Source organism: Aricia agestis, chromosome 21 (genome assembly GCF_905147365.1).
Source record: "Aricia agestis chromosome 21, ilAriAges1.1, whole genome shotgun sequence".
Lineage (NCBI taxonomy): Eukaryota > Metazoa > Arthropoda > Insecta > Lepidoptera > Lycaenidae > Aricia > Aricia agestis.
Genome location: NC_056426.1, coordinates 398,792 through 413,686, shown reverse-complemented (window position 1 = coordinate 413,686; position 14,895 = coordinate 398,792). Strand labels below are relative to the sequence as shown.

The 14,895-nt window shown below is 37.2% G+C and overlaps 1 protein-coding gene across 1 annotated transcript in view; it reads left to right on the top strand.

Moving 5' to 3' along the window:
• Nucleotides 1-14,642, top strand: part of LOC121737768 (homeobox protein slou) — a 30,336-nt gene extending 15,694 nt beyond the window's left edge. Inside the window, exons 2-4 of the mRNA XM_042129463.1 lie at nt 12,441-12,562; nt 13,899-14,066; nt 14,366-14,642. Of these exons, the coding sequence (XP_041985397.1) occupies nt 12,441-12,562; nt 13,899-14,066; nt 14,366-14,581 (506 nt within the window). The 3' untranslated portion in view covers nt 14,582-14,642. The remainder of the gene's footprint in view (nt 1-12,440; nt 12,563-13,898; nt 14,067-14,365) is intronic.
• Nucleotides 14,643-14,895: the final 253 nt, after the last annotated feature.

The following is a 14,895-nucleotide window of genomic DNA, read 5'->3' as shown; positions in this document are numbered from 1 at the left end:
ACAGCGGCAAGATCTTTCGACCGAGCAAGGTATACTTGGTCGAAAGCCCATCATTTCAGACATTGTATATATCTTGCCGATCTCAGAAACTTCGATAGCGCGATGTAGCTAGGTTGTGAGATGTTTGTCTCGCTGCAGTATCTATCTTACAGTAATAATTTCAGTTTATAATGCTGAAGAGTTTGTTTGTTTGTTTGAACGCGCTAATTTCAGAAACTACTGGTCCGATTTGAAAAATTCTTTTAGTGTTAGATAGCCCATTTATCGAGGAAGGCTATAGGCTAAATATTATTATCACGCTACGGCGAATAGGAGCTAAGAACAGAGGAAAATGTGAAAAAAAGCTCTGAAAATTATTTGAAAGGGCTTTTTTTATGCAATTTTTATGTAATTTGGCACAGATAAAAAATAGACCACGTAATAAGGATCATATATGTTATTTTTTGTGGGCTGATTTGTCTGTGAAATTCCTAATTTACGCGCATTTATGAGCGTAAAGTTGAATCTGGAGAATATTGTCTATATTAAAAAATATATTTGAAGCACGTTATAGGTATTCATTAAAACTGCGTTAATATTGCCTTAAATTAGTGAAATTGGCTGTGCCATTTTTACGGCATTATATCCTGAGTTTTGAAGTCCCCGTGCACGGTAGTAAATGCGCTATTTCATTTAATTTACCGGCCGAAAATCCGGCACATAATCCGGTTAAAATTCCCGGTGCAGAGTCGTTGTCACGTCATTTTTACGGTAATTAAAAAGTCGATTTTCGTCGAAAGTCGGCGAATTCGCCGACGGCTGTAAACACGCTCTTCGCGGGTGTAACGGGGTAAAAGGGGTAAAGGAGGGGTGAAAAGGTTGTAAAAGGGGTAAGGGGTTACAAGGTATTATCGGTGTTATTGTTGTAATATTCCGGGAAGTTGAGAATTTTACGTAAATGTCACGTAATGTTGTTGATATAATGCAAAAGCCATACTAATATTATAATAAAACGAACCCCTTTTCGAAATATAATAATATATTTTTCTGTCGGTCTGTCTGTCTGTTACTTCTTCACGCTTATACGTCTGAATTGATTTAGATGAAACTAGTCTATACTATTTCCTGAAAATTTCATGGTTTCCGCGTGATAAACTATGACGAGTTGCACTTAAATCGCTAGACCGATTTTACGGAAATTTTAAATGTAGACTAGCTTTTGTCCACAGCTTCGCTCGCGTTAAGAAGTAGTAGAAGTATTATTGATTAGGTATCAAAGTCTCAGCCCGATCGGTTTAAAATTTACAAAGTTTCATACAAACATTCAACCCCTATTTTATCCCCTTGGGTGTAGAATTCATCAAAATCCTTTCTTCGCGGATGCCTACGTCAAAACCTGCATCCCCAGCCCGATCCGTCCACTGGTCTAGTCTGTGTGTTGATAGATCACTATGTCAGTCAGTCAGTCAGTCGGTCACCTTTGAGCTCCTTTGAGTTGTGTATTATTTAGATAAATTATAGGATGTTTATTATGTGCCGTACCACGGTGACGGTGACGGTGCCGCGCCGTGTCTGATGGGGACGCGGCCAAGTCTGTAAGTTATTTGCATTGTGGGCCTAGATGCCTGAAATAAATGGTCAAATAAAAATCAAATCAAATCAAAATCAAAATTGTTTTATTTCTGAATAAATTTAAAATAAATGTTTTCAGAAAGTCCTACATGATGCCTACCACCGGTTCGGGAACTAACCCGGCGAGAAGAACCGGCGTAAGAAACTCGCACGGGGCCCACTTTTTTACCAAAAAAAGTGAGAAAAAATTAATCTTTTAAAATAAAGTTTACAATTTTGTAACTAAATATTATATACAATATCCACATACATAATTGTAAGTCCTATAATAATGAAGAAGTAGCCTTGCAAGAAGCCATCCTACTCCCAAGGTGTGCCATCGTTTATGAAATCATTGACCTTATAATAGGCTTTGGCACACAAACGTTCTTTAACTACTTTTTTAAATTTATTAATGGAAAGATTTTGAACGTTTTCTGGGATTTTGTTGTAAAGGCGTATACATTGACCTTTAAAAGATTTACTGACTTTACTAAGTCTGATCACCGGCATATCTAGCTTGTGCTTATTTCTAGTATTCCTAGAGTGAATGTCACTTTTAACTTTAAATTTACTTATATTTTTTCTAACATATATTACATTATCCAAAATGTATTGAGAAGCAACAGTTAGAATACCAATTTCTTTAAATTTATCTCTCAGAGATTCTAAAGCAGACATTTTATAAATAGAACGTATGGCTCGCTTCTGCAGCACAAATATTGTATTAATGTCGGCAGCGTTTCCCCATAAAAGGATTCCATATGACATCCTACTATGAAAATAACTAAAATATACTAATCGTGCCGTATCTTCGTCAGAAATTTCCCTAATTTTTCTGACTGCATATGCTGCAGAACTGAGCCTACCTGCAAGATTAACAATGTGAGGACCCCACTGTAATTTACTATCAAGTGTAATACCTAAGAATACAGTGTTGTCTACCAAATTCATCTTCTCATCATTTAATACTACATTGGTTTGGACTTGCCTAACATTGGGCAAAGTAAACTTTATACATTTTGTTTTACTAGAATTTAAAAGTAAGTTATTAACATTAAACCAATGTACTATTTTTGAGAGAGCACTGTTTACCTCGTCGTAGTTCGACTGTTGTCGCTTCACTTTAAAAATAAGTGAAGTGTCATCAGCAAAAAGCACTATCTCATTATTATTATCCTTAACTAGATAAGGTAAGTCATTTATATAGATGAGAAAAAGAAATGGGCCTAATATAGATCCCTGTGGGACACCTAATTCTATTTTGGTTCCTTTGGACCTTTTACTATTAACCTCAACCCTTTGAGTCCTATTTTTAAGGTAAGAAGTCAAAAGGCTGAGAGCAGAGTCTTTAATTCCGTAGTGGCGCAATTTCCTGATCAATGTAGCATGCTCAACACAATCGAAGGCTTTGGAGAGATCGCAAAAAACACCTAAGGCATCCTGCGACTCCTCCCAAGCCTCAAAAATACTGCAAAGGAGTCCTATACCAGCATCCGTTGTGGATCGACCCTTAGTAAATCCGTATTGATTATCATGTAATAAATTATTAGAATTAAAATGTACTAGTAATTGTTTTAAAATATTTTTTTCAAATATTTTACTAAAGGTCGGTAGAATTGATATAGGCCTGAAATTCGTGGGATCCGATTCAGTTCCGGCTTTGAATAAAGGAACAATCTTGCTATGCTTCATTAAGTCAGGAAAAACACCATTTTTTATACAGTCATTGAAAATCATTGCTAAATGAGGAGCTACGATGTCAATTATTGATTTAATAATTTTTGTGGACATGCCCCAGAGATCAGCAGTATTTTTGATACTCAACAATTTAAAGGTATCAATAATATCTCTGGGGTTAATTTCTCTAAACTTAAAATTGACATCACATTCCTTTACATTGTCTCTGAGTAGCTTTTCGGCAGCTTCAGACGAAGAATTTAAATTTTTTGTCGTTGAGACCGGAATGTCAGCAAAAAACTTTTCAAAGACCGTCGCAACTTCTTGATCATTAGTAATCTTTTTATTTTCAAAGTATAGTTCAAAATCAGAGCTACGACAGGTGACATTTCCAGTCTCACCCGCTATTACCTGCCATGTTGTTTTGATTTTATTTTTAGAGTTTTTAATTTTATTTTTTATATATAGGGCTTTAGCAGCTTTACAAACTTTTCTGAAGGTTTTTGAGTAGTTTCTAACATATGCTTTAAATACTTCACTATTGTTAATACACCTTTCATCATATAAGTCATATAATCTTTTCCTACTTATTTTTATTCCTTTTGTTGCCCAATTAATAAATTTAGTTTTTTTATTACTGTTTCTAACCGTTTTAGAAGTAAATATTGAATTAAATTGAGTTCTTATCACCTTAAATAATTTATTAAAAGCTTCATCAGAGCTATGTGAGCTGTCCAATAAATGGATATTTGAATTTAATTTACTTCTAAATTGCTCAATACGTTTTGTGGTCACAGGAATAAACACAAGATTTTTCTTCGCATCACTGTCACATTTGATATTAAAAGAGGCTATTTGTCCACAGTGATCAGAACTTAGCTTATTAATTATTTCTTTTTTGTCTGGAATAAGATTAGTAAATATATTGTCAATACAAGTGGCTGTAGTCTCACAGACCCTTGTTGGTTCCTGAAACAAACTGTAAAGGTTATACGATTGAAATAAAGATGTGAATCTAACAGTAGTTGAGGTTAAATCTAATAAATTAATGTTAAAATCGCCACATATAATAACCTTTTTGTTAGATGCACATATTTTTGACAAAATTTGTTCCATAGTTACTTCAAAAGATTCGTATAACCCTGATGGAGGCCTGTATACGCCTACAATTATTAGATGGTTCAGCTCTATGCAGGCCACTTCTATTATTCGTTCAGTAAAGAGACTCACAATATCCTTACGTTCCTTAAATTTAAAATTGTTTCTGATTAATATTAAAGAGCCGCCTCTAATGGCATTTTCTCTACTGAACGAACTTGCTATCTGGTGATCATTGAAGTTGAAAATGAGTTCATGTGATCTAAACCAATGTTCAGATATACACATAATATCAATGTTAAATTCCTTCAAAAATAACTCAATTTCAAGTTCTTTACCTACCATACCTTGTAAATTCTGATGCACCAGATTAATTAAATTACAATTATTTTCACTTACTATATTTGAATCTATTAAATTGGTAGGATTTTGACTATTTAAAGGTAATTTATTTCTGCAAGAGATTTCCTCCATTGTCTTATTATCTAATTTAAAGAAATATTTGGAACATATTCCAATTCGTTCAAAATATGACTAATATTCTGCTCAATAAAAGCAGTAGTCGAGGAAGCCAAATACTTGGCTGATTTTATAAACAAAAAGTTAAATAGCAACTTGGCTATACGTCTTTTATAAAAATGAGATAAGAAGTACTTATCTCTTTTCATAGTAGATAATTTCAAATCTAAATTATTAATATCTACAACCTGACATTGTGTATGCGAGTCATTTAAAATAATACAATTATTATTTACAGCTGTATACATTAGGCTAGCATAAACAAATAAAAATAAAGGATTTTGGTATTACAGAAAAATATAGGCACATTTTGCACAAACTTTGACACAACGGGCGTCATCAATTTAAGTATAAGTAGAAACCGGGGGCACGGAAGCACCCCACCAAGTCTCAGTTCTCGCGCTTGTTCGACTAAGCCCGACACATCTCAGACCGCACCGCGCTTAAATTTCTTCATTAACTAATTGATGATCGCTGGGGGACTGTTTGTGTAAACCCTCCACTGCAATCCCGACTCTAACACCGACTTATAAAGTTCAAATTATCCTACGCCAGCGAAAACCGAAACCTTCCGCCCAAAATATAAGGCCCATTTTCAGGGTGCGCGCTGTTAGAGGACTTTCAACTCTACCCCGTTCTATCAAGGTCGCGTATACCTCGTGTGTAGTATATTGGGGTTGGTTGCGGTGTAAGTTTGTAATTAATAAACCCTCTCAGTTACAAGAGCTTTCGAGCACATACAGCCTTTGAAGATGTCTTGGCTATATATACAACTAGACAGTATCGATTTCTCAGAAAACAGATTACGCTGTCTTTGTGATACGTAATTTGATATCCTGTATCCAGGACGCTGGGGCTTATATTTAATAAAAGAATAATAACCATAATATTAATACGCGAACGAAAAACTTTGTAACCCTTTTTACGAAAAATGGGGAAACGTACGTGCTTGAAATGTAGGCGCCCAGGTTCTGGGCCAGGGGGGGGGGGGGGGGGGGGCAAATTACCCAGGCTCTGGGCCAAGGGGGGGCAAATCAGATTTTTTATAAGCTAGGTGTTTATAAAGACTAAAAAATATTGTATTGCAAACAAATGGCAAAAATTCGTTATCTTAATTTTTATAGATAAAAGTACTAGATAATACACTTAGTAGGCGCGTCAAGTCAACATGAGATGAGAGAGACATGAGATCCGGGGGGGGGGGGTCAGTGGGGCAAGTTCCCCCCCTGCCCCCCTGCCCTGCCCTGCCCCCCCCCCTCGGTACGCCCATGGTAGGCGCGATCAATTGCTGAACCGATTTTGCTGATTTGGTATGGAGATACTTTAAAATAATAGTGCGAGTCGGACTCGCGCACCAAGGGTTCCGTACCGTTATAGACTGAAAAAATAGTGTTTCTTGTGTGGGAGCCCCCCTTAATTATTCATTTCATTGTAATTTTATTATTAAATATTAAAATACGGTTATAATTATTAAGGATTTTATGAATATCTCAAGTGCTTACCATTATTATGGATTACGAGCGAAAAAAGCCAAAAATAAACACGTTTTTTGTATGGGTCCATAAACATAATATTAACTTTATTTTGTTTTAGGATTTCTTATGATAGCGGCAACTGATATACACAATCTGTAAAAATTTCAGAAGTCTAGCTAAAGCGGTTCTTGAGATACAGCCTGGAGACAGACAGACGGGCAGACAGACGAACAGACGTCTCAGTAATAGGGTCCCGTTACTCTTTGTGTACGGAACCCTAAAAATGGAAAGGTTCCTAATATTTTTTGCGCAACGGAGTAGGATATGTCATTTTGCTATACTGTGACCACAATAGACATAAGGACCAGTAGTTCGACTGCAAAGAGACGGACATGTTTCAATATCTGTCAAATTCGTCGGGTTTCACTAGGATTATAAGCGGAATGTGCCTCGCGCTGGCTCATATAATTTATTTTTAAATATTTAAAATAAAGATTTCAAAATTGGATTCTGACAATTTTAATCGCATGTGCCAAAACACGAACAACAATACGACCAAAGAGGAACACGTCCAGCGAATATGTCATAGTTTTAAATTCGTAGGTAACAATTTAACAACCCTAGCGACGATTTTAGTCATAATACGTCAAATTTAAAAATTTCAACATCAGTTCTAAGTCGGCATAGTCTATCATCAGAGTAGACAGAATGATAGAGTATGCCAGCGCGAGGCACATTCCGTTCATAATCCTAGTGAAACCTGACGAATTTGACAGATATTGAAACCTGTCCGTTTCTTTGCAGTCGAACTACTGGTAGTTATGTCTATTATGCTATCATTCTGTCTACTCTGCTGTGACGGAGTTACCCGGGGCGTTAGCACAGCGCGAGCGTTAGCCAGTGTTTAAACTTTTGACGTTTATATGAAATTTTGTAACCTCGTGATTTGGAGTGTATTCCATTATATTTTTATAAATACATACGAATTCTATGTATAATCATGTCGTCTGGAGGAAACCGCTTTTAACGGTAAGACCGCCTATTTGTACAGACTCCTTGGTTGAAACTCAAACTCAAACTTTTTAATTCAGAATAAATTTTTACAAATATTTTCTGAACGTCGTCGCTACTGGAGCCTACCACCGGTTATTATTAGTTTTTGTTTATGAAATAAGGGGGCAAAAAAAAAGAAAGCAACTTCCGTCGCCCATGGACACTCGCAGCATCAGAAGAGCTGCAGGTGCGTTGCTGGCCTTTTATGAGGGAGTAGGGTAATAGGGGAGGGTAGGGAAGGGAAAAGGGTAGGGGATTGGTTTTTTTAATTAAATAAGGGGGCAAACGAGCAAACGGGTCACCTGATGGAAAGCAAACCGGTCGTGTAATTTGTTAAAAAATTTAATAATATCTTAAAATAGTGGAAAAAGTGCACGAAAAATTGTGTTTTATTAGTGTTCAACATGAATTTCCACCAAGAACCGACAGTACAATCAATTACATATTCGTTTGTAAAGTATTATAAGGCTTGTAATATTTAAAAATAAATTTCATAAGAAGCAGAATTTCTTGTTTTGAAAAGAATATACAATACACAAACAGTAACGAAATTCTTGTATTTATTTCAAAGAAAGAACGACGAATGCAATGGGGCACGGAAGTGCACACGCCAAGACACAACTAAAACAACAAACATTCACTAAATTCATTAACATTATAATTTTGACCCCCGTCCATACGAAAGAGAGCAAAAAGTAGCGAAACACGCGCCCGGCTAAATATATATCTGTCAGCTAATTCTGTTAATCTACTGTCGTACTGACAGCTGTGGGGTGGTCCGGAATGTCGATTGACTTATTTATAACTGACGAGTGTTAAATTTACAGCCGAATGATTTGTAGGTAATCTATATTATTATTATATTAACTAGCTGTTTAACCGATATATATATACAGGGTTTAACAAAAGTAAGTGATAATACTTTAGGTTGTGTACGTGTTCCTTGTAGAGAGTTCACTGTGAAAGTAGCAGCGCTGAAAGACGAACAATTTTTTTTACTTTTGTATAGGGAAACTCGTGACGCTCGGACCCTTGCCCATTGCACACTGTATATATATATATATATACAGGGTGCAATTAAACCTACCTGCCAAATTTTTTATTTTACTAAGACTACTTGATGCTCTAAGCAATCCATGCCTGTGGGCCTCCCTATCCGTATCTCGACCGACTCGATCCGTATCCGAATCGGTCTTTGAACCTTTACTCTTCTGGTTTAGTTCCACGTGCGTAGTTGTATAGCTAACACGTAATTATTTTGTTTGTCACGGTCCCCCCGGCTAGGGACACTAGTTAAAGCGCGGCTTTAATTAGTGTCTGTTACAATGTACCCTAACCACGATCGAGTGTTATGAAATGTGGAGGCATAGGTGGAGGTGCTACATTTTGAGTGGCGAAAGTTTACGCGGAACCCAGAGACTGTACGAGCAAGAAAGCCTTCCTCGTCTTCGTAACAGCTGATTGATGATTCTCGAATGCAGCAGCTGTACCCTGAATCTGAATCGCGAAACAATGAAAGACTCTGATTATGGACAGTTCGCTCTTCACAACACCTGCACACGCCTAGCCAGCCTCGAAGACGCCTCTGACGAGGTTAAAAGTGACAAAGTTGTGCTTAACAAACTTTTAAAGTCTTAAAGACAATGTGCAAAACCCGCTAGACTCTGCTTAGAGCAAAACGGATTGCAGTTTGAACGATATTTAGTGTAGACAAGATGGAAGTAAATAAGATTTAGAGGTGGGTTATTTTGATTTTTAATTAGTTGTACTGTGTACATAAGTGATTTGAATTTTTTAAATACGCCTAAATGCAAAGGATGTGGTTTAGATTTATTATAAATTTCTAGAGTGCTTATTTTTCGTAATTAGAAAGTTGTTATTTTCCATTCTTTTAATGTGTATCGATTAATTTTATGTTAAACTACCTGTCTACGTCCTTTACATTTGACGGTCCTAAGTCCGTCAAAGTATGAAGAGAAAATTCGCAACTTATGATAATAACAAGAATGCAGTGACGGATTAATCAAATTAAGCAATTGCCTAGGGCATCACGTCTGAGGGGGCACCAGAAGAGTAAAGGTTCAAAGACTGATTCGGATACGGATCGAGTCGGTCGGGGGCCCACAGGCATGGATTGCTTAGGGCATCAAGTTGTCTTAATCTGTCACTGCAAGAATGTCAATGGAAGGGCGGGGCGGGGCCGGGCCGCGCATGTGTCCATATTTTGTGGTGTTTGGTAGGCTAACTTTCGGAGGCTATTTCTCAAAATTTTAGTACCGAGTGATTATAAAAGAAGAAATACGTGTATTTTTATTTTTAACAAGGAACAATATATCCAAATTTGGCAGGAAGGTTAAATTGCACCCTGTATATACAAGAATTGCTCGTTTAAAGATATAAGATACGCGAGAGAAAAACTTTGTATCCCTTTTGACGAAAAATGGGGAAACGTAGGTGCATGAAATTTTGCACAGTTATAGTTCATATGGTGATGGAGTGCATCGAGCTAATAATATTTTGAAATTATGCTTTTATCATACATTTTTTAACAAATAAAACATTACACAAACTAGAACACACACAAGGAACGATGACAGATTTTTGAGTGACAAGCCTATACGAATTATACTCTTTTATTTATGGTTGAAGTCTGTTGACAACAAGTTGACAAATTGAAAATGGATTATAGTTTTTTTTATTGAATCGATACTATTAGAGTACAATGCTTACACGGCCAGTCTGAGGACTACTGAGTCCCAGAGACAAGAGTTGAAAAAAATATGATAAAGTCAATATTTTTTTACAAAATATAGGTAATACTCGTAGTCCTAATGTTGTTGAAACTAAGGTCGAATTTCGACCATTGGGCGATTTATAGTAATAATATGGTAGCTAGACCAGAGATGGTGTTACAAAAATTGTAGAGATATTGTTGAAAGATACTGTAATTTTACATTGATAATAATAATTATAGACAATACCCAATACCTCTACAACATCTTCTAAATCTAAGATATTTAAAGAGATTTTGTAAAAGCTAGAGTACCAGAGATACTTTGTTAAAAGTTGGAATCTAAGCAGATAACAATAATAATTATTGTGCTTGCGTTTTTCAAAAGGTTTCCAATAATGATTGATGATGATGATTGATTAGATGACAGGCGTTAAGTTAATTGTTTATAGTTTAGGCTCTGTGGTTTATCGAAATTTATAATGATTATATCAAGTAAAAAAAGCAAAACCTTGATACAAAACAAGCATAACTCTTACGTTTTTTACAGACCCAAGCTGGGACCGAATTATTATAAAAAAAGTGTGATGCATTTAGATACTCATATGCTTCTCACTTCAAATACACAAATAAAACAACATTAAAACGACTGTAGACATCGCCCGTAGTAAATTAGAACCGTATGAGTTCTACCAACGTTTCCGAGTTATTCTACCCCTTATGTCACCTTTATGGAGACTGTATAAGGCTTATTATCGTATAAAATCATAGGTAAAATGATTCTAAACGGTAATTATTGTAATATGCTGACAGGCGTCACGACATGAAACTCTTTGATACTAATTTGACACTTATTAAAGGCGATTTTCGCGTTTCGAAAACCATTCGCTCGACGCGGGTAATGGGCGAACAATTTTCAATATTTATACGTCCGCTATACCACTCGCTAATTTAATAAGCAGTCTGTAAATAATTTTAATGTTTCCTGGACAGTGTTGCCAATGTTCGGATGGTTTTATCACTTTTTCGCGATGGCAACACTCTAGGAAGCGGACGTCTATTATATCATCTATTATATCACACGAATTATAAAAGGAAGTCGTAAACTGCTTAATTTATTCGATTGTGTTTTGTTATTGATTTTATAGTTTAGCGCGTCGTTATATTATGTTATTTCGATTTTCACGTTTGTAAACGAGGGACAGCGGAAAAATGCTATAAACAATAAAATACGGCTTAGTAATTTTATTATTTTTCTATTTTTATTAGTTAGTGTTGAAATATTCTTTTAAATACGCTACATGCGTGCCAGCCTTGCAATATTGGCACAGCACCAAGGTAGATAACCCAAGCACAGTCTCAACTCTCAGATAAAAAAAATCAGCATCTTGCTACCTAAAGAAGTTTTGTAAATCCTGTAGGCTGTATAAGAGCATGTTATACTTATAATATGTCTCCACATTCGACTCCTCCTGTCAATAGTCAATGAGGGTGTTTGAAATTCTACTTGCCACCAGTGCAGGTGCCGTTTTGTAGCCTAAGGCCGGGTGCGCACTAGCGGCCGAGCCGCGGCGGCCAACGAAAGTTTGGTGTGGCCGCAGGTCGCGTTGCGGCCAGGTGCGCGTTTCATACTAAAGTATCTATCTAGATCGCCGCCGCGGGTCTATCACTATCAAATAGGCATATTATCGTGACACATGCCAGCTATATCGTGGCTTATGACAGCAGTTTGACACGATAGACTCTGAGGCTACATAATAGCACGTGGCCAATAGAATTTCAAACACTCTCATTCCATACAAATTACAATCAATAAAATCGGCGCCTCCGTGGCCCAGTGGTTCAGAGCATGGCTCTTGACTTGGGGGTCGTGGGTTCGATTACCGCGTTGGAAACATGTTATTTCCAAGTTTGGTTAGGACAACGCAGGCTGATCACCTGATTGTTTGATAAGTAAGATGACGCGTCCATGCGTCGGACGGGCATGTAAAAAGTCGGTCCTGCGCCTGATCTCTCGCCAGTCGTATCGGTCTTCCTTCCCACTAGGTTATGAGAGTAAAGGAATAGAGAGTGCTCTTGTGTACTACGCATACACTTGGGCACTATAAAATGACTCCTGCATAACTGGCTTGGTTTCAATGAAACCGGCCACCGTCACCGAAACCGGTGTGGGAGTTATTATTATTATTAAAATCGGCGATTCTATAAAAAAACCATAGAGAAAACGTGTTTGCTAAGCCACCTTAAAATTGAAAAAACATATCCCATCAAATAACCTTTCCAATTTGTAACAGTAAAAGACCACCTGCACTCCGAAGATGGTGACGACGTGGAGACGGACGACCAGACCTCCAACATGGACGACGACCTACTCACATCAGACCTCGACGACCCCAAGAGCCCTAGCTCGAAGAAGGTAAGGTCATATTCCTATTGGGCATTCTACTAATTTGGACTTTGGGGCTTGGGGCTGCTTAAAAAAACAAATTTTTACTCGACTGCGCGGGGTGCGTTATGTTAGGAATTAGGATGGGATTGTTAATGCACAACTCGTAATTATAAATATTATACGTTGGAGAGCCATGCTTCGGCACGAATGGGCCGGCTCGAACGGAGAAATACCACTTTCTCACAGAAAACTGGCGTGAAACAGCGCTTGCGCTGTGTTTCGCCGAGTGACTGAGTTTATCGGCGGCCCAATCCCTTACCATATTCACTTCCCTTCCCATCCCTACCCTCCCCTATTACCCTATTCCCTCTTAAAAGGCCGGCAACGCACCTGCAGCTCTTCTGATGCTGCGAGTGTCCATGGGCGACGGAAGTTGCTTTCCATCAGGTGACCCGTTTGCTCGTTTGCCCCCTTATTTCATAAAAAAAATTATAATGTAGTTTACACACATCTAAATCAAAAACTTAACCAATATAAAATCATCAAAGCAGAGTGTTCTTATCCTTTAGTTTTTTCATGTTGATAATTTAAGAGTCCGTATACGAAATTTTGCCGATTTCACTGATTTAACAGACGTGATTTAACAGTTAAAATACAGTATTTCTATAAGTTTTAATGCACAACATGTAAGATCATTTCAATTATAATCTAATGTTGGAGCTACATTTTTTTAAGTATTTTTAAATAATCCAACTCAAACCCGCGACAGTTTTGTGATTTTTGCTGTAAAAGGTTTAGAATATCACCTGTTTATGGATTGTATTGGCGTCTTAACGGTATGAAAAAAATACAATGTACTGTTGAGAAAGTCGTCTATACAATGTTGGAATTACTTTTTACCACTTTAATATGAAATAGTTGAGTAAAAAAATGTGTAACTCGGCAAAATTTTAGAGAAAATGGGCAAATAATTGCTGTTAATTTCGGCAAATTGGAACTGTAATTCATAGAAAGAAAAGGACATAAATAATCTATAAAGATAAAATTCTATCCAATTCGAGAAAAAAAAAACAAATTGTGCCAAAAACACGATTCAAAACAACTTAAATCTCACATTTTACAAGGCAGCCTTGCGGCAAGTAATATAATGTGAGATTTAGGTCCAACATTAGATTGTAATTGAAATGATCTTACATGTTGTGCATTAAAACTTATAGAAATACTGTATTTTAACTGCTAAATCACGTCTATTAAATCAGCGAAACCGGCAAAATTTCGTATACGGACTCTTAATACAATACAACTAACAACTTAATTAAACTATATGTAATAAAATTTAATCAAACTTATTGTAATTTAACAGGGCAAGACGTCTCGCGACTCCAAAGGCGGGACGAAGCCGCGTCGCGCGCGCACCGCCTTCACGTACGAGCAACTCGTGTCGTTGGAGAACAAGTTCAAAACGACGCGGTACCTGTCCGTCTGCGAGCGACTCAACTTGGCACTCAGTTTGAGCCTCACCGAGACTCAGGTATGTGTGGCGTTTGATTTGAGGGTTAAGTTCTATTAAACGTAAGGTGCAGTACAAGTATTGCCTGTCCGTCTGCGAGCGACTGAACTTGGCTCTTAGGTAACATAATCATTACTTTTAAGATATTGAATGTACTGTTACTGTATGGTTTCTGCACGATCGACCAATCCACCAACCACCGACTAAAGGAAAAATTTTCGAGCGGTTTAGAGCTATGAATAATTTGATAAGAAAGCAATAAGTATCTAGTGTTTAAAACTACACGGTAGCCAAGTTCATCACACTCAATTTTGTTGCAGGTGAAAATCTGGTTCCAGAACCGGCGTACGAAATGGAAGAAGCAGAACCCGGGGATGGACGTGAACTCCCCCACCGTGCCCCCGCCGGCCGGGTTCGGGGGTTCGTACCCCGGGGTACTTTACCCCCACGGGGTGTATCCCTTCTCCGGTCCGGGGTACGCGCCGTACTTCCACATGGCATCACATAGCCACTCGCTCGGGCATTCGCACTCGTGATCCCGGGAGACGTAAGTTGTAGATAGGACTTGGCGGATCGGTACATACATGTGTTTTGTGAAAATCAACGGTTATGTTTTTATTATATTTTTTTATATAAAATTATATTGGTCTCTATCTATTAATTTTGTAAACCACTATTTTTTTAATAAATAACGTTATGAAGTAATTTTACATTTGACGACATTAGAACCAGCATGTTCATTTTTGGCATCAAAGTTTTAGTTTAGTGGAAAACACATCAGCGTGGCCTAAAATTATGTAATTTTTTGCAATTGTGTATTAAATTATATATGCCTTAAGTGTTACTCTGG